The sequence below is a fragment of the Trichomonas vaginalis genome, chromosome I, assembly GCF_026262505.1.
Source record: "Trichomonas vaginalis G3 chromosome I, whole genome shotgun sequence".
NCBI lineage: Eukaryota > Parabasalia > Trichomonadida > Trichomonadidae > Trichomonas > Trichomonas vaginalis.
The window spans coordinates 24,521,363-24,538,834 of NC_067203.1; the positions used below are offsets into that span (position 1 = coordinate 24,521,363).

The window sequence follows — 17,472 nt, forward strand, 5'->3', positions numbered from 1 at the left end:
AATATGAAATCATTATCAAAATTTTGATGATTGCTATTCTTGGTTCGTCGCCTTCATTAATGAAACAGTAAAGATTCATTACAATATCTTGACTATTCTTTGATAACAGTTTGCTATAATTAAGATATTGTAATTTGGTAAAAAATTTGCATAAATTTTTCAGTTAGAATGAATATATTCAATGACTAACGAAAAGTACTAAATAAGGCACTTAATGACGAGTTTATTAAACTAAGTTTAATAGCACTCCAAGTTCAACTCGGCGTTTCTTCAAAACAAATTTATCCGAAAGGATCTGTTCCAGGTTCTGATGACTGTTTTATTATTATCATCCTTAATAAACTTAATTCATTCATTATTGTGAAACTTTATGTTGTTATGAATTTTAAAATGCTTCCAGGAATGGTGAATTATCCGCCAAGACATTATTTTACAGTTAGTGCGATTGTCACAGTTAAAAATGAGTTTATATCTGTCATGCAATTGCTCAATGCTGTTAGAGTCCAGAAAGATTATGACCTTGAATATACAATTAACAACAACATTAAACTTTCCGAAGGTTATATTGGCAATTACTATGATTCTATTACATATAAGTACGATGTATTATTGACTTTACATGAAAAAGATGATCCTAAAATACTAATCATAAGAAGTGTTTATTATATCGGCTACAATGACGATCCTAGAAATCGGATCACTGTATATAAAAAATGTGATCCGCATTCTATCAAATATCAGTACATTGAAGAACTTCGACGATTTGATATCGCGGAATGGCATAAATTTGTTTATTATCCATTTGAAAAAAATGCTCCAAATCTAGACGAATACCTCTAATATATAATTAATATATTTGACAATAGTTGTATTTGTAACTTGAAAATTTTTGCTTTTCTACAAAATCACGAATAGTTAATAAGGGTATACATATACAGCATTGTTAACACAATATATTTTACTGTAAAATTTTGTGTTTCCAAAATGCCAATAAGATAATCAAGTGTATTGTTTTTTCACACATGTTTCTATTTTGTAAATATGTTTTCTAATTATAGGAACGGCTGAGAATTTCTATAATTAGGAAGTCCTAGGATGAACTACTCCATAATTTATTGTAAATTGCGCATTCTATTGATTTAGTAAGAGATTCACTTTGAGTATTGGGACATAAACTGCAAATATTTCCTGGTTCACGTGTATCTAATGTATACATAAATGCCATGAAAGGCTGACTTGTATTCGAAAGATATTTGAGTTCTTTTTTGAAAAACTCATAAGTATACTTATCTTCATTCCATTGCGCTTCACGATATCATGTAAATTTTTTGAAATTTACAATATGTATAATTGATTGTTTTCTAATTCTCAAAATTACTTTTTCAAATAGTGACTTCAATTTTCTGAGACATTGTGATAAATTTTAGGATTAAGATTTGTATAATGAAATATTTACATCATAACCCTTTATATAATAAATGTCTAAAAATCAAGTATAATTCGTGTCACTTTTCTAAAAATTTTGCATAAATTTTTCATTTAGAATGAATATCTTCAATGACTATCGAATCGTACAAAATCAGGCTCTTGCCAACGAGTTTACTAAGCGAAGCCTAGTAGCTCTCAAAATTAAACTCGACGTTTCTTCAAAACAAATTTATACAGAACTTCCCCTTCAATTTACTGACAACTGCTTTATTGTTGTCATTCTTAATAGACTTAATTCATTCATTATTGTGAAGGATTATTCTGTTATGGATTATGAATTACTCCCAGGAATGAAGCATTATCCGCCAAGGCGTTTAGTCACTGTTAGTGCAATTGTAACAGTTAAAAATAAGTTTACATCAGTTATGCAATTGCTCAATGCTGTTGCAATCCAGAAAGATTATGACCTTAAATATACAATTAGCAATCACATTAAAGTTGTAAAAGGCTATGTTGGCCGTGATGTCGATTCCGATGAATACAAGGAGGAAATATTAGCAGTCCTACATGACAAAGATGATCCGAAAAAAATAACTTTAAGGAGTGTCTATTATTGTAGCTACAATGAAGACCCGAGAAGAAGACTCACTATATGCAAAAAATGTGATTCCCATAATATCCATTATAAGTACATTGAAAATTATCATCAATTCAATTTAGAGAACTGGCATGAATTTGTTCATTATCCATTCGAAAAAATGCTCCAAATCTAGATGAATTCTTCAAGTATCGTTCAAGAAAGCATACCCTGATATTAAATTGAACTTTCCATGAATCTCTTTTGATCAAATTATACTATATGTATTTCATACATGCAGGCATAATTACCTTTAGAAATTTTTTTAAAGAGGATCTTCAAATGACTGATCTAAAACCTTTTGGTTGCAAATTACGCAAATTTGGTCTGCAGGTTCGACAATGATTGACGACATCGTTGTTTCTGTGATGATGTGTCTCTGCTCTGCCATTCTCTCGAGTAATTTCTTCCTTGTTTCCTCGGATTTTCGAAAATCTGCAGATGATTTGCCGACAGATGTGGAAAAATTTTTATGGAGGTCGTCGAGTTGCATGTCGTCTGGAATGAGTGAAAATATGTTGTCCAATGACAAAATCCTCTTCTGAGTCGCTTTCTGAATAATTTGCTTCCAATCGCCGGATTTAATAAAAGACCCGAGGTCGCAGCACGACCTGAGGATGAAGAGCCAACATTCCTTAAGATTGTGGGCTTTGTCGAGCTCTCTCATGAGATCTAAAATTGGCTGGGATTTTGATTTTGGTTTTGTAGTTGTAATATGTTGAATGATGTTTCTGACAGCAGAAAGGTGTCTGTTGTCAACATGAGCGTAAGCATCTCACCGCTGCTCCCCGATCCGTAAAAGGTTAAAACCTGAGTAGATAATCACGGAAGTCTCTCATTCAATGAAAAAGAGAGTAAGTTAATGCATCTATAGTTTCTGATTATCTTAATATTTATTATTTTAACAAAAAAAAGTTACAATTTATTTATTAAACTGGAGGAACCAAAATGCAGCTCCAATTAACAGTAAAATTAAAAGAACAGAGATAGCAATGATTGGAATCATTGATTTGCTCTTCTTTTCTACTTCTTCAACCTGCTCTTCTTTCTTTTCTTCTTCATCATTAATTTCTTTTTCATTTTGTTCGAAACTTTGTTCTTCTGCATCATTATCAACTTCCTCGTTCTGTTCTGGTTCATCATCCATCAACGCTGCGAACAAATTCTCTTTTGCTTCAGGTTTTTCTTCATCATCAATTTCTACTTTTCCTTCCTTCACTTCTTCCTTTATTTCTTCTACTTCTTCTGGTTCCTCTGGTTCAGGAGGTTTTGTTCCGATTTTTTCTTCTTCCTTTTCTACTTGTAATTTTTGGTTTTTCTTCTTTTGTTGTTTTCCTTTTCTTCCCTTCTTCGTATTGTTGTTCTTTTGCTGTGGTTGTGGCACAATAACTTCGTTTTGTTCTTCTTCTGCATTGTTTTCTTCGTTTTCTGGCTGATCAAGTTCGATATCTCGAGATTTAACTTGAATTTCTTCTTCTTTCTGGATTTCTTCATCAACATCGTCATCAGAGTTCCTGTGGCCCTTCTGATGTTTCCTTCTTGGTGTATTTTCTTCATCATCTTTTTCATTCTTAGATTTACCTCTTCTGTTTGAAGAACGACGACCCTTCCAGTCTTCCTCGTCATTGTCGTTCTGTTTTTTACCCTTTGGTTTGATTTTTCCTCTGAATTTTCCGTTATATTTATTGTCATTTCCTCTGTTTTCGGATTGTTCCTTTGGTTTCGTGTTGTTCTTCTTCTCTTTCTTACGTACGAAACCTTCGAACTCCTTTTCATCGTCATTTTCCTCTTCTTCTGAATTTTCATCTGATTTCGCTTCGATTTGGGTCGAAGAGCCTCTTTGGACAGTTGCTTGCTTCTTTTCCTCAACCAATGGCATGTTTGCGACCTTTTCATTGCCGTATTGCTCGATTTCGGATGGAGATAAACCGAGAATTACGTAAAGAGCTGGAGTATGAGTAAAAGAGTGTGGATCCTTGATGAACTGGGCTTTGGCCTTCGAAACAGCCTTTTGGTGCTTGTTTGTCTTGCAATGAGTAATAAATTTTTGTTCATCAGAGAAACTTCGGTCACAGTATGTGCAAGTAAGTATTGATTCCTCATCCTTATCATCATTGTCGAAGTCTTTGAGTATAATATGCTTGTTTGGATCGTAATTATCTTCATTTTGGTATTTTTCGATTTGTTCAAGTACTTTTTTATGATCTGCGGCTTTCTTTCGTTCTAACTCGATGTTCTTACGCTGATTCTTCTCTTCGAGAAGCTTTGCTTGACGTTTTACACGAGGATCGACAGATTTTATTTTCTTGACTAAATCTCTGATCTGTCTAGTGTATTTAATCGTTTCTTCTTTAACTGATTTTTCGTATTGTTTCTCCGAAAGTCCGGCCGCGTTTTCATCATGGCGTCTTTTCGTTGTAAAGTTCGACCAATACATATAGAACTCGTTGACGACATCCCACGGGGAGTTGGAGCGACCAAATAATGGAGCTTGATCGTAAATTCCTTCTTCTTTTGCAATGGAAATAAATTTACGTTCATTTCGTTGATAAAATCCGGAAATTGAATCTGAAAAGTCTTCATCTTCGTCTATTTCATCAATATCTTTGTCATTAAAATAATCTAATATTTTTCCAAAGCCAAAAGAAGCGAAACCTGATTGTTTGACAAATTGCTTGTCATAATCGGCTTTCTTCTTTGGGTCACTTAATGTATTATACGCCTTCTCTACCAAATTAAATATTCTTGTAGCTTCTTCAGGATCATCTCTATTTTTGTCTGGATGATATTTTTTGGCTTGGTTTCTATGTGCCTTCTTGATTTCATCTTCAGTAGCATTAAATCCTACGCCAAGAATTGTATAATAATCAGTATCTTCGTCCCAATCAGACATTTCTGATTTTGGGTGGCAGATTGACTCTTTTTATGACAAAAGTGACATGATTCTTAAAAGAATATGCAATATCTTCTACTTTAATATTGACATTAATAAAAATACGTAATTTAATATCCGAAATCTGTGTTATCATTAATTTTCCAAAGAGAAGTAAACAGCGAACAATATTGACAAATTCATATTTTGTAAGTTATAACTAGCTTATATAATGGAGTATGCTCTCAGAGATAACAATGAATTTATTTTACTCCAAACATTCACAAAACAAAGGCAAGAAAGTATACAAAACATGAGTTACCAAAATAATCTTCATAATATCAATAATATTTAATATAAAGCTAGAATTGTTACAAATTCTGATTCATAATTAGTAGTATATGATGCGGGTTGTGTGACTTTTTTTGTAATCGTAAGAATTCTCACATAATTGAATGATTTTTGAACATACTTCCGAATAGCAGATTTTAAAAATTTATGAATAATTTATAAAAAGTTTTTATTCCTACAATTCCTATATTACCATTAATAAAAAGAATATATTTTATAATAGTTTCATTTCGAACATGTTAAAATTTATCTGCATTTCGAAAAATTTTATTATAAATAAAAAAAAAAAAAAAAAAAAAAAAAAAAAAAAAAAAAAAAAAAAAAAAAAAAAAAAAAAAAAAAAAAAAGGGTAGTGGGGCTTCCAGGGGCTGCGCCCCTTCTAGCCCCGAAGATGTTTAGTATAAATGAAGTTCTTATATACGGGTCTTCCAGGAGCTTTTCACAAAATATATATGTTTTCATGTTTTGTCACTTTTCTGTCACTTTTCAGGTAAAAAACATTTTTATATATATATAAATGAATTTTACAAAACCACCGTTACCGTTCTTTGGAAATAAGAGTAGATGTAAAGATATTCTATTGAGAGAACTTAAGAAACTACCGAATGGTCTAACATTTGTAGATTTGTTCGGTGGAAGTTTCTATATATCTCATTTGTGCCATACTGTATTTCCTGACTCAAAGATTATATGCAATGACTTCGACAACTATATGAACCGTCTCAAACATATTCCAGACACAAACAAAATATTGAAAGAGTTAAAAGAAAAGATACTATAGGTAAGATGGAACGTATACCATTAGATAAGAAAAATACTGTCAGAGAGGTTTTGAAAAAAGCAGAGTATATTGACTGGGATAGTATATCTTCTAGACTATTATATAGTGGTATAAGAGTTCATGACATTGAAACACTTATGTCAAAAGTTTTATATCTTAACTATACAAATGTTTTCAAAGAGGACATAGAAAAATATATTGAGGGTATAGAGTTTGTAAGATGTCATTGGACAGAGTTGTATGAAAAATATAAAGACAAGGAAAATGTTTTCTTTATAGTGGACCCGCCGTTCTATAACACATGGGATTTTCAATACCAAGTAGACTGGACTTTGAGAGACTCTTTAGAAACTTTAGACGTTTTACATAACCATCCATGCTTTTACTTTACATCCGATAAAAGTGGTTTGGAAACCGTTATGAGATGGTTAGAGGACATACATGACTATGAGTTTATATATGACAAGATAGAATATGAGAGAGGTCCTATAAACTGGAGAAAGTGTCATAACAAAAGAAATTTTATTAGTAAGTAAATGTGGTTTGAAATAGGACTACTTGTTTTAGGTTTTTTCCATTGTGTCATTTACTTATTTGACGTGAGAAAGATATAGAGAATATGAAGATGAACCAATGCCTGCAAATGTCCAGTATATGTACTCGTAAGAGATATTTTTATCTAATATTAAATGGACGCACAGAACTTAGCGAATGCACAGCAACCTGGACAACCAAACCCAGAGAATATTCCCAATGAAGTTAGAATACAAACTGCAAATGGCAAACTATGGTCAAGTGCCAACAGATGTACAAATGCAAACTGCCATGTCAAATGACGCTGCGTTAGGTTTGCCACCAGAATGGTATGCAAATATGAGATGGAAAGAGTTTTATCAAACCCTGAAGTGGGATATAAACAAACTCTATGCAGATGACGCGAACACAGGAGTTGACCCAGAGTATGTTTTCTACCAGAGGAGAAATAGAATGTATGAGCTCCAGTTAAAGAATGCAATGGAACTCAGAAGGAAACGTAAGAGACTAGGCGGACATTAGATTTTTACATATAGTAAAATGGGTTTCTTTGGAAGAATAGGAAACTTCTTTCGAAATGTTGGAAGAGGTATATCATGGAATGGAATAAAAAACCGTAGAAGAGGAATTTGGAACGGAGTCAAAAATATTGGTAAAAGAGTAGGTCAGTTCGTTGGTATTATACCTAAAGACCCTGAACCAGAAGAACAAGCTCCTGTTATACAAACAGCCTGAACCTGCACCACAGTCTAGTTGGCAACCAAATCCAACACCTCAAACCGTATTAAAAAATTATATTTTTACCGTTCGATAGTAGTTGTATATGAAACTAAGTTCTAAGTAAAACGCGTGGTATAATTGGAACTATTCTCTTTCTTCCATCTGTTGTAAACCATACTTGAAAGTCTGAAATACTTCCACTCGGCGGTTCATATAGCTTTGTAGGTTTTTCGTAAAAGTCATTTGCCAAGCATAAAAAAGAGTTTTGTGCACCAGAAAATGAAGCATGAACTATAATAGCATCTGAGTCGAAAACATTTTCATATGTTCCATTAGGGTTTTCGACTTCATAAAAGTTCGGGTGTACTGGATATTCTGCAGGCTGATTTAACATCCTCAAAAATCTATACCATGCCAAGTTGTTATATTTTGTAGAAATATAAACGTCTTCTCCAAGGTCTTCTATTCTATTGAATTTAACAGTTGCATTTTTCCTGTCATATATAATATCGAGATGGTACTCTCCTTCGTCAATGTTGTACTGTTTTGCATATTCGAGATAGATATCGTTTATTTTTTCTTGAAAAGCTTGAAGAGTTGTTTCTAAGTTTACAAGCAAATTCACTTGTAAAAGTTTTCCCTGTTCAAATTTCTCATACGTACGTTTCTCTTTGTTATAGTATCGAACTTCAAAAGCGACCGTAAATGGGAAACCATGTATGGCTTCTGAAATGAATTTCATTCTACGAAAGCCAATAGCTTTTGTGACGGATGGGTCTCTTAGCCATCTTAACGGGTAGTCAAAACGATAGCCTTCATGCTTTACGGTCTCTGTCTCAAACTTTTGACCTACGTTAGTAAAAAGTTCATCTAATGGTTTAGTTGTAGCAACTCTTGAATTTTCTTTTTCTATTGGAAGCATATTTTATCTAGAATAAAAATGTCGAAAGATATTGCTTCCATGAGAGAAATACAACACAACCGACAACTCATTGTGCAAGCTCTAAATAAGAACACAACAAACTTTTCAAACTATTCTAAGATATCTGAGTCATTGAAAGAAGGAAACTTAAAACTGACGATAAACCCATTGACAGACGAGTTTCTGTTTCAAGACAGTAAGAACCATACTGTTTGTATAAATCCAACAAAAAGAACTTTAAACGAGAAACCTATAGATGAACTTCTTTTGAAGGCAGATATTGACAACAAAGCTGACAAAGAGTATGTAGATGCAACAAGAGACTATATTCTCGCATGGACAGATAGAACATACCCACAAAAACACCATACACATAACATCTATGACGTAGATGAACTACCAGCAATGTTAGATGACAAAGCGGATAAAACATATGTTGACAATAAAAATGTCAAGTGAAGTGACAAGAGCTGACAAAGAATATTCTAAAAAGACTCATACACATACCATTGCAAATATTACAAACTTACAAGAAACCTTAAACAGGAAAAGTGACGTTGGACATACACACGATTTCTTCGCAACTGTTGGTATAGAAAATATTGAAGGAACGGTTGAAGGAGCTGATGGAACTGGTGGGGATGTATTAAATTGGAAACCTCCTAACTTTCCACAAGGTTTAACATCGGAAGAAGACATAACAACGATGAGATACATTAGATGTAGAAATGTCTATGTCATGGAGGATGAAAAAAAAGTTAAATTCACTGCTCAAGATTTATATGATAAAAAAGCTGACAAAACAGAGCTTCAAACGTTAAAGACAGAAATACTTCAAACAGTATATCCTATAGGCTCTATTTATACGTCAATGAACTCTACCAGACCAGAAACAGTTCTGGGTTTTGGAACTTGGACTCAAATAGTCGACAGGTTTTTGTATTGTGCAAACTCTTCAAAGGAAACAGGTGGAAGTAAAACGATTTCAGGTGAAAATTTACCTGCACACAGTCACTACATAGATTTAAGTACATCTCAAGCAGGTTGGCATAAGCATAGATTTTGGGATTGGTCAGCAATGAAAAAAGGTAAAGGATATGATGTTAAAGACAACGTTCAGTTTGCTATAAATTGTTTCTGGGGTAGCACACAGGGAGATGGAAACCATACACATCGCGTTTCAGGGTATACGCAAACAACGGGACAAAGTAAAGACTACATGCCACCTTACATGACAGTTTACGCATGGTATAGAAATGCTTAGTCGTCATGTTCCACTTCTTTAGCATATTCGTCAGGAGTTGTCTTATATTTGTTAGGAACTGTCTTTGAAAGTATACCACCTTGAACCTTAACAAGTTTGAAACGAGGTCTGACAATAGTAGTTTTATCTTCTGCTTGCAGTCTGTACATTTTGCCATGTTTGCCTAAAACTTCATAATATTCTCTTGTATACTTTCTTCTATTTTTACGAACACGAATGCGAGTACCTGTCGAGTTCCCATTGTTGTCATAGTCAATAGTATTTTCATATGGGTCGCGTTTAGGTATTTCTATTTTTACTTTGTCACCTTTCTTAAGTTTGAAGCCTGGCATTCTTTCTTGTTTGTCTCTTTTGACTAAACTATTAAATATATAGTCTTTCTCTAAGTCAGGGTTGTTTTTCATTTCTTCGGGGGAGTGGTTTCCCAAACCTTTTTGTTTACGGGTATTGTAAATATTTAAAACTTGTCTCATCTTTGCCATGGAGAAATGTCTATACTTGTCGTCATATGACATTTCATCTACCTCACCACCTTGTGGTTGGTTTAAGTCTCTTAAGATTTTTATACAACTGTCAATGACACCAAGAGCAGAATGGTTTTGGTCGACAATGAAATATTGGTTTACATTTTTTGAACGCAGATAGTTTTTAATATCGTCTGATTTGAAAGAACGTTCACAGTCAGATGTCAGTTTTGTTGGATGGTATTTGTCAACGAATATTGTCAAAGCAGTTTTCACATCTAAAATATTTTTGGACTGTAATGGTATGGCTTCACAGTATCTTGTGTTTTGACCGACAAATATTAGCCAGTATGGAGGTCCATCTGTTCTAACTCTCGGAATGTTTTCCAAGATATCCATAAACCAAGCATTTGGTGTTGAACTAAAGATTTTTACCATGAGTGCTTTCTTTGTTGCTTTAGAAACATACGGGTCCTTGTTTGAATTCGTCATTTTTAACCCATAAGAAATGGGTTTATTTGGCGCATTAGCAGGAGTTGCATCCAGATTTTTGCCCGCAGTGGGAACAATAGCCAGAGGTGCATTTGGAATTGGAAGGAAGATTTTGAGTACATTAGGTATACTGAAAGAGAAAGCAACACCTATTATACAAACCGTACAGAAAGGTTGGGATGTAGCACGAGATGCAACAAATCTTATTCCAAATCCTGAAACAAGAGGAAAAGTTCAAGGATGGATGGACAATGTAGGAAGACAAGCAGGAAACTATTATAACAAAGCAAATGACTACTATAACCAAGCAGGACACTATATGGACCAAGGTGAAAGATTCTTTAACAGAGGATATAACCATGCACAACAATGGGTAAACAATAACCAACCTCAACCGCCTCAAACGTGGGGAATGTAAAATTTTTTACTGAGATGAAATGAACAATACAGCATTGAGACAAATGGGTTCAAGATGGATTTGTCGACTTCCAGCAGTTACACAACGTGTTTGTCAAGTCCTCCCTATACCTCAGGAAGTTTTAGACCGACTTAAAAAACAACAACAACCAGTTGAAAACAAACCAAACTAAAATTTTTTACTGAGATGAAATGACCGAAGAAGTTGAAACGGTAGATTTGACACCACAAACAAAAAGTTCAGAACCATTGTCAAAACCTGTCAAAGAACTTACAGATGAAGAGAAAAATTCAATAATAGAAAGTGCCAGGTCTGGAAATACAAACCCTAACTATAAAGTCACTTTTCATAGAAATGGAACGGCTAGTATCTCAAAAAAGAAACAGACCCTCACAAATAAAATATTGAAGTCTGAAGGAGTTAAAGAGACAACAGATGGGAAGGTATTCTTCACTGACCAACAGTTCATTATAGAACATCTCATTGACTTAGAGTCGAAATATTCTAAACTTTACAACAAACACAAAAAGTTGAAAGGAAAACAAAAACAAATGGCATATGATATTTATGAAGATGTTGACGACACAACTGTTCCTGCAAGTGAAGTAAAGTCAGAGGAACCGAAAAGTGACGAAAAACTGATAGAAGAAGAAAAACCAAAAACTGAAGATAAACCAAAACCAAAGTTTAGTCTCCAGACTAAACCAAGTCAACCTTCATTAGCTGGTATGGGTTGGCGTCAAAGACTTATGGCAGCAGGCGGTTATGTTAAGTAAAGAAAAAAACATTTTTTTATTTTTATAAAAATGCCCTCGCATAGAATGGATAGAAGGTCTGCTAGAATAAAAGCAGAGTTAGAAAGATATGGTTGGAAAGTTTCAAAGAAGTTTAAATATAGGAAGGGAAGACCCATAAAAGTCTATGACAAACTGGCTGGTCTGACCTACGAAATGGACCTTGAAACAGCACGCGCCAACTATCCAAACAGACTGGAGAGGTTAGAAGAAGAACGTCTTATGGACATGCCTTTCAATGTTAGTGAACCTCAAGTTGAAGGACACGACGGCTTTGCCAGATTCTACTGGAAACATGACGAACAATTGCATCCTTTGAGAAGGAAAAAAGGAAAAGGTGAAGACGCACATGCTCCCATGGAAAGAACAAGATATGCATATGAAAAGTATCGTGAAGTTAGAAGTCAAATTACTTCTGGTCGAACCTTTACAGTAAACTTTGACGAAGGAAAGAACAAAGAAGGCTTCATGGGAGTACTTGCTGCCATTCAAGACGGAAATAAGAAAGGATACAATCTCAGACTAACCGTAACAGATTTAGATGGTCATATTTACTATGCACATGGCAATGTCACAACAGCCGCACAACTTCTTGACGCTTTCAAGACTACAAAGAGAGAACAAATGGTTGACTCCGACTCAGACATTTTGAATGCAATTGAAGGAATTGCAAGTGTAAAATTTGAATGGTACCAACCTAACCCTCAAGCAGTCAGACAACATGCTGGATACTTCCCCTTCATAAATAAGTCTGACATTGACTTGACAAGGTATGGAATTTACAATTCAATTGAAACAATTGTCAATGAACCTTGCATTCTTACATGTCTCAGGAACTCTGGTCTTGTTACAGAAGAGAAAATGAAGTATCTTGAGTCATGTGTGAAGACAAGGTACATGCTCAGAGGTCAATTGGCAAAAATTGCACCGTTGGCAAATGTCAATATCCGAGTCAACATACCTACAGCTAAAGGTTCTTCACATGACGACTATGTTGTTGACAAAGACTTACCATGGTTGAAGATTGCAATTGTCCACAACCACTTCATGTTGAACGAAAGTCTTATGTTCGGAAAAGGTAAGTGCAACATTGTCAGAGCTGTAAACATTCTTTTCGAGAAAGGTTTGTTGGAACCAATTCCAGATGACAAGCTGACAGAAACTTTTGTACCAAAAGACGAAACAAACTTTTCATTGTTGGTAAGACCAAAAGTTGTTCCAGACAAAGTTCTAGTACAAAAGAAGTACACAATTCCAAAAGGAGTTGGATTGTTCGGATACCAACCTGAACCAGAAGAACTTCCAATGAGGTTGCAAGAACTTCAAGATGCTATAAACAAACTTCCATTGAGACATCCAATTGACGTCAAATTGTATTGGAGAGCATCTGAGTTAGGTCAGAAGGTTTTATATGAAACAGGTTGCTTCGACGATGTTTATGAGATAACAGGAGAAGTTTCTCAGAAGATAAGAGACTCACTTGAATTTCCACAAACTGCGATTGGATGCAACAAGTTCGACTCAGACGAAAAAATATACTATGTCGACCTTAACGCTGCGTACATGAGGTTTGTCCAATATATTCCGACTGGAATTCCAAACGAAGATGGTGAGTTCCCAGGAAGAACTATACAGTTGGAAAAGTCATACAACAACTGTATGATATTAGGAAAGCTTCAACCCCAAACTTGCAATGACACTCAAATTGCTTATGAATTCGACATGGGGATATTCCATTAAGAAAACCTCAAGAGATGAAGAGTAAACATTATGAGAAGGTCGACAACTTTGTTGAAAGGTTCTCCCCTTTTGTTTTGAAGTACGAATTCACTCAAGGTCAAAGTGGCTTAGTAACCACATTAAAACCTATTGTCGAACATTGGTCTTACCCTCAGTTCGCAAAGGCAGTCCTTGACAACTACAACAAATTCTTCTCCGAAGTCAAATCCAAAGTGAAGGTTTACTATGAGAACATTGACGCACTCATGACGAACGAAGAAGGGTACAACAAACTCATTGAAATGGGTTTAGTCGGTGAAAAGATGGGCTGTTTTAAGCTAGATAAGGTATTTTCCGAAGTTCATGTAATATCGAAAAGGAAGTACTGGGGCATACTTGAAGACGGCACAGAAATAAAACATTGCATGAAATAAAACATTGCATGAAGTAAAACATTGCATACCATTTTAAAACGTTTTTTAAAACCATATATTTTTACATATATTAAATGTTTCAGGTTGAAAAACAAAGAACAAAAGTAGCAGATACAAAACCGTTAGACTATATCTTTACAAACGCCGGTAGGACTATATCAGATGAAGAAATTTCATCCGGCTCCTACCGCTTTGACTATCCAATTCGTTGGCTTCAAAGTCCTTCAGATGCAAAGGCAATAGGATTTAGAAGAGTTTTGTTTTCAAATAGAACTAACGCATTTATGTTCGCAGTATATTTTCATGGGCAGTATAAAGATTCTGATGGTCTAATAGACAAATTTGACGAAATGAGAATCTTTACAATTCGTTCAGACGAAAACCTTGAGAAGACTCTAAATGACTTTCAAACTCAAATAAACAAATACTACTGGGAATTTCAAGAAAAATACGACTCTTTACTAAATGGAACATACTATCTGAAACTAGAATATGACAAGATGAACTCCACCGTTTCATTTCAAAGGATTGAAAATAACCCTCCAAGAGATACACAGTTTTTATTTTGGGAAGTAGACAAACGTTCTTGGGCACAATTTCTTCGGTTACTAAACCAGAACGAACCATTACCACCTGACGGTCCGTTTAAATTTATACGCCCACCAACAGATTTGACAGTTATATAGAAACGTGTTCGACCCTCAAAATGTTATGTGTCATGCAAGTTTCAGTTCAAGCAACAACAGTTTTCTTTGTATCGGTAAGGACTTTTATGACTTTGCTTCTAAATTCTACGAACCACACTAGTAACAGTTTCTCTGACTTTCAAGTTTGGTTCACAACAAACGGTGTGCAGCATATTATTCCATTATACTATGACTTTTATCTCGAATTGTCTTTCATATACAACTACGGAAAAGTGCTGAAAAAGTATTGAAAAATATATTTTAGGGTAGATGTTTTTTTAGGTGTGCCTATGTGCCTCGGTCAAATGAACTTCTCTTAAAATTACTGACAACACGACATTTTGACAACATCGTAGAAAACACGCAAAACTCATGAATTTTGTATAAAAAAGCAACCGCCGGAATTCCGGCGGTTGGTATATTCTTCACAAAATGCTTGTTTTGAGGTTAAGCCACAAACGGATGTCCGACGGTTAAGCCACAAACGGATGTCCGACGGTTAAGCCACAAACGGATGTCCGACGGTTAAGCCACTCAAAAATATTTTTTATTTTTTGTAAGAACTGAAATGACAGTCGAAGCAAAAACGTTCACGAACAAATCTAATGGCGAAACATTCACAAAAGGCACTTACAACGGTATTGAAGTCTTACGTAGAGACAAGGATGTTATATAAATGCAACAAAGATGTGTCAGCAGTTTAGGAAGACTTTAGAAGGTTGTTGGAAAATAAGTCCTGGGAAGAGTTTTTAAGGCATTTTGTGAAGAATAATACCAACCCGCGGAAAACGGCGGTTGCTTTTTATACAAAGGTTCATGCAGGATTCCGGATGAAATCAAACAGGTTAGAGGAATGTATGTAGACCAAGACCGTAAACTATATAGCAATGTGGCTCTCCAAATATTGTATAGCAGTTGGAAAAATTCTGGACTCCATAGACAAGAAAGTTCATGAGAAATTAGATGAAGAAGAACTTGAAGATACAGTAGAGAATGCAAAACCTTTGTTCGAACAAGAAGTTAGAAAAATGCTATGAAAAAACAAATAGAACATGAACGTGAGATATGTTCTGGTTATAGAGATTCTCCATACGAACTAGACCAATGGGAACAAGAAGATTTAAAGAGAGAATTTAGAGAATATGAACTCGCTAAAATTTCATTAGAAGCTGCAGAAGAGAGGTTAAAAGTTTGGGGTCGTTTTGTACAAAAATATTGTGAGTAAATGAACCATTTATTTTTATTGAATTCAGCACAAAATAATGTTTAGGGTAGAATGTTAGATCTAACCTCTTTTCTAACCTCTTTTCTAACCTCTTTTCTACCCTCATGAATTTTCATGATTTCTTCGTAAATGTTTTGTCGAAACTTCTTCATCGTAAATGTTTTGTCATGATTTCTTCGTAAATGTTTTGTCAAGACTTCTTCGTAAATGTTTTGTCATGATTTCTTCATCGTAATGAGTGTAAAGGACCCAAAAATATATTTTATGTTAGAATGTTAGATCTAACATGTTTTCTAACCTGTTTTCTAACATCGTAGAAAACTCATGAAATTTCATGAATTTTCCTTAAGATAGAAAAGTATTGAAAAAATAAAGTTAGTTTTTTTAAAAAATATTTTTTATTTTTATTGTAAGAACATGTTAGCAACAACTTCACCAAACTCTTTAGTCATGAATCCAACATCTATGTAGTAGAGATGAAAAGCTTCATTCCTTCTTCATATACTTTCGAAACAGAAATCCAGAAGATAAAGCAAGAATTCTCCAAGGAGATTTAGACTGTAGTGCGAAAGATGAAACAAATGAACAGTATCTTTATGAAATGCAGGACCTCATCGACCATTTACCCAAATTGCCTGAAATTCAGCAGCAAAAACTCACTATTCCCGAATTTGACGAAATAGAAGTCAAAGCAACTGACTCAGTAGAAATAAGAAGTTCATACGAAAGGTAAATTATGAATTCCTTGGATTTCATTGCAACCACAAAGTCATGGACAAAGATTGCGACATGGTATATAAGAACATCTCTGACATATATAAATCTGAAGAATTTAAGACCTACGACAACTTTGTTTCGTTAGTTGCAAAATGTGTTTGGGAAATAAGAGATAAAGATAGTAGGGGTAAGGTATGGAACGAACAAATAAGACCAGCAACTTTTGAATTTAAGAGGACCATTGACGCCTTAGTTGTTCTAGCAGGACAAATTTCAATGTACAATGCAAAAATGAACCCGCAATGTTCAAAATGTAAAGCAGCAATGAGGAGATATAACTACTCCGTCAAAGAGATAGAACGTATGCGAAACGACTATGCAGACTTAAAGAAAGAAGCAGAAAAGCCAGCAGAAGATAAAATGGACATGTTAGCATTTCTGAACAAAAACTATCCAACAGCAGAAGATTTCCTTCTATCTGACGTCAAGAAGAAGTATAAAGAAACTTTCGGTATCGTTAAAACATTCGATATCCTCAGCGAAGAAATAGAAGCCACAAAATTGTTTAGAGTCTCACGAATTCATAACGTTTACCATGTAAAACGCTTGTAAAATAACTGGGGTAGAAAAGAGGGTAGAAAACAGGTTAGATCTAACCTTCTACCCTAAACATTATTTTTATTGAATTCCGTATGAAATTTCATGAGTTTTGTATGTTTTAGACCATGTTAGAAAACATGTTAGAAAACATGTTAGATCTAACATTCTAACATAAACATTATTTTTACTGAATTCCGTATGAAATTTCATGAGTTTTGTGTGTTTTAGACCATGTTAGAAAAGAGGTTAGAAAAGAGGTTAGATCTAACATTCTACCCTAAAATATATTTTTGCTGAATTCCGTATGAAATTTCATGAGTTTTGTGTGTTTTAGACCATGTTAGAAAAGAGGTTAGAAAACATGTTAGATCTAACATTCTAACATAAACATTATTTTTGCTGAAAAATGACCAA

The 17,472-nt window shown here is 34.3% G+C and overlaps 11 protein-coding genes and 2 pseudogenes across 13 annotated transcripts, besides 2 other annotated features; 10 read left to right on the forward strand and 3 right to left on the reverse strand.

The window, feature by feature from the left end:
• Positions 1-390: 390 nt before the first annotated feature.
• Positions 391-840, forward strand: TVAGG3_1043850 (uncharacterized protein; the record flags this gene model as incomplete). Its single annotated transcript, XM_001311368.1, has 1 exon — positions 391-840. The coding sequence occupies one exon, from the start codon at positions 391-393 to the stop codon at positions 838-840; it is 450 nt and encodes a 149-aa protein (XP_001311369.1).
• Positions 841-1,544: 704 nt separating this feature from the next.
• TVAGG3_1043860 (uncharacterized protein) lies at positions 1,545-2,201 on the forward strand (the record flags this gene model as incomplete). Its single annotated transcript, XM_001311367.2, has 1 exon — positions 1,545-2,201. The coding sequence occupies one exon, from the start codon at positions 1,545-1,547 to the stop codon at positions 2,199-2,201; it is 657 nt and encodes a 218-aa protein (XP_001311368.2).
• Positions 2,202-2,330: 129 nt separating this feature from the next.
• TVAGG3_1043870 (vacuolar protein sorting-associated protein 18-like protein family) lies at positions 2,331-2,732 on the reverse strand (the record flags this gene model as incomplete). The annotated part of the gene is made up of 1 exon (XM_001311366.1): positions 2,331-2,732. One exon carries the CDS (start codon positions 2,730-2,732, stop codon positions 2,331-2,333), a length of 402 nt encoding a protein of 133 aa, XP_001311367.1.
• A 191-nt stretch (positions 2,733-2,923) lies between these two features.
• On the reverse strand, positions 2,924-4,984 carry TVAGG3_1043880 (zinc ion binding; the record flags this gene model as incomplete). The annotated part of the gene is made up of 1 exon (XM_001311365.1): positions 2,988-4,958. The coding sequence occupies one exon, from the start codon at positions 4,956-4,958 to the stop codon at positions 2,988-2,990; it is 1,971 nt and encodes a 656-aa protein (XP_001311366.1).
• Positions 4,985-7,546: 2,562 nt separating this feature from the next.
• Positions 7,547-8,149: a mobile genetic element.
• Positions 8,150-8,383: 234 nt separating this feature from the next.
• Positions 8,384-17,472: part of a mobile genetic element that runs on past the window's edge.
• TVAGG3_1043910 (phage tail repeat-like family) lies at positions 9,117-9,509 on the forward strand (the record flags this gene model as incomplete). The annotated part of the gene is made up of 1 exon (XM_051255619.1): positions 9,117-9,509. One exon carries the CDS (start codon positions 9,117-9,119, stop codon positions 9,507-9,509), a length of 393 nt encoding a protein of 130 aa, XP_051081193.1.
• On the reverse strand, positions 9,718-10,465 carry TVAGG3_1043920 (uncharacterized protein; the record flags this gene model as incomplete). The annotated part of the gene is made up of 1 exon (XM_051255620.1): positions 9,718-10,465. A coding segment is annotated over one exon (748 nt), but the record flags the coding sequence as incomplete, so codon positions are not given.
• TVAGG3_1043930 (uncharacterized protein) lies at positions 10,482-10,883 on the forward strand (the record flags this gene model as incomplete). Its single annotated transcript, XM_051255621.1, has 1 exon — positions 10,482-10,883. One exon carries the CDS (start codon positions 10,482-10,484, stop codon positions 10,881-10,883), a length of 402 nt encoding a protein of 133 aa, XP_051081195.1.
• Positions 10,903-11,055, forward strand: TVAGG3_1043940 (uncharacterized protein; the record flags this gene model as incomplete). The annotated part of the gene is made up of 1 exon (XM_051255622.1): positions 10,903-11,055. One exon carries the CDS (start codon positions 10,903-10,905, stop codon positions 11,053-11,055), a length of 153 nt encoding a protein of 50 aa, XP_051081196.1.
• TVAGG3_1043950 (phage tail repeat-like family) lies at positions 11,075-11,659 on the forward strand (the record flags this gene model as incomplete). Its single annotated transcript, XM_051255623.1, has 1 exon — positions 11,075-11,659. One exon carries the CDS (start codon positions 11,075-11,077, stop codon positions 11,657-11,659), a length of 585 nt encoding a protein of 194 aa, XP_051081197.1.
• TVAGG3_1043960 (uncharacterized protein) lies at positions 11,705-13,290 on the forward strand (the record flags this gene model as incomplete). Its single annotated transcript, XM_051255624.1, has 1 exon — positions 11,705-13,290. A coding segment is annotated over one exon (1,586 nt), but the record flags the coding sequence as incomplete, so codon positions are not given.
• TVAGG3_1043970 lies at positions 13,371-13,830 on the forward strand (annotated as a pseudogene). Its single transcript has one exon. A coding segment is annotated over exon 1 (460 nt).
• On the forward strand, positions 13,905-14,473 carry TVAGG3_1043980 (uncharacterized protein; the record flags this gene model as incomplete). Its single annotated transcript, XM_051255625.1, has 1 exon — positions 13,905-14,473. A coding segment is annotated over one exon (569 nt), but the record flags the coding sequence as incomplete, so codon positions are not given.
• On the forward strand, positions 16,192-17,070 carry TVAGG3_1043990 (annotated as a pseudogene). The gene has a single exon. A coding segment is annotated over exon 1 (879 nt).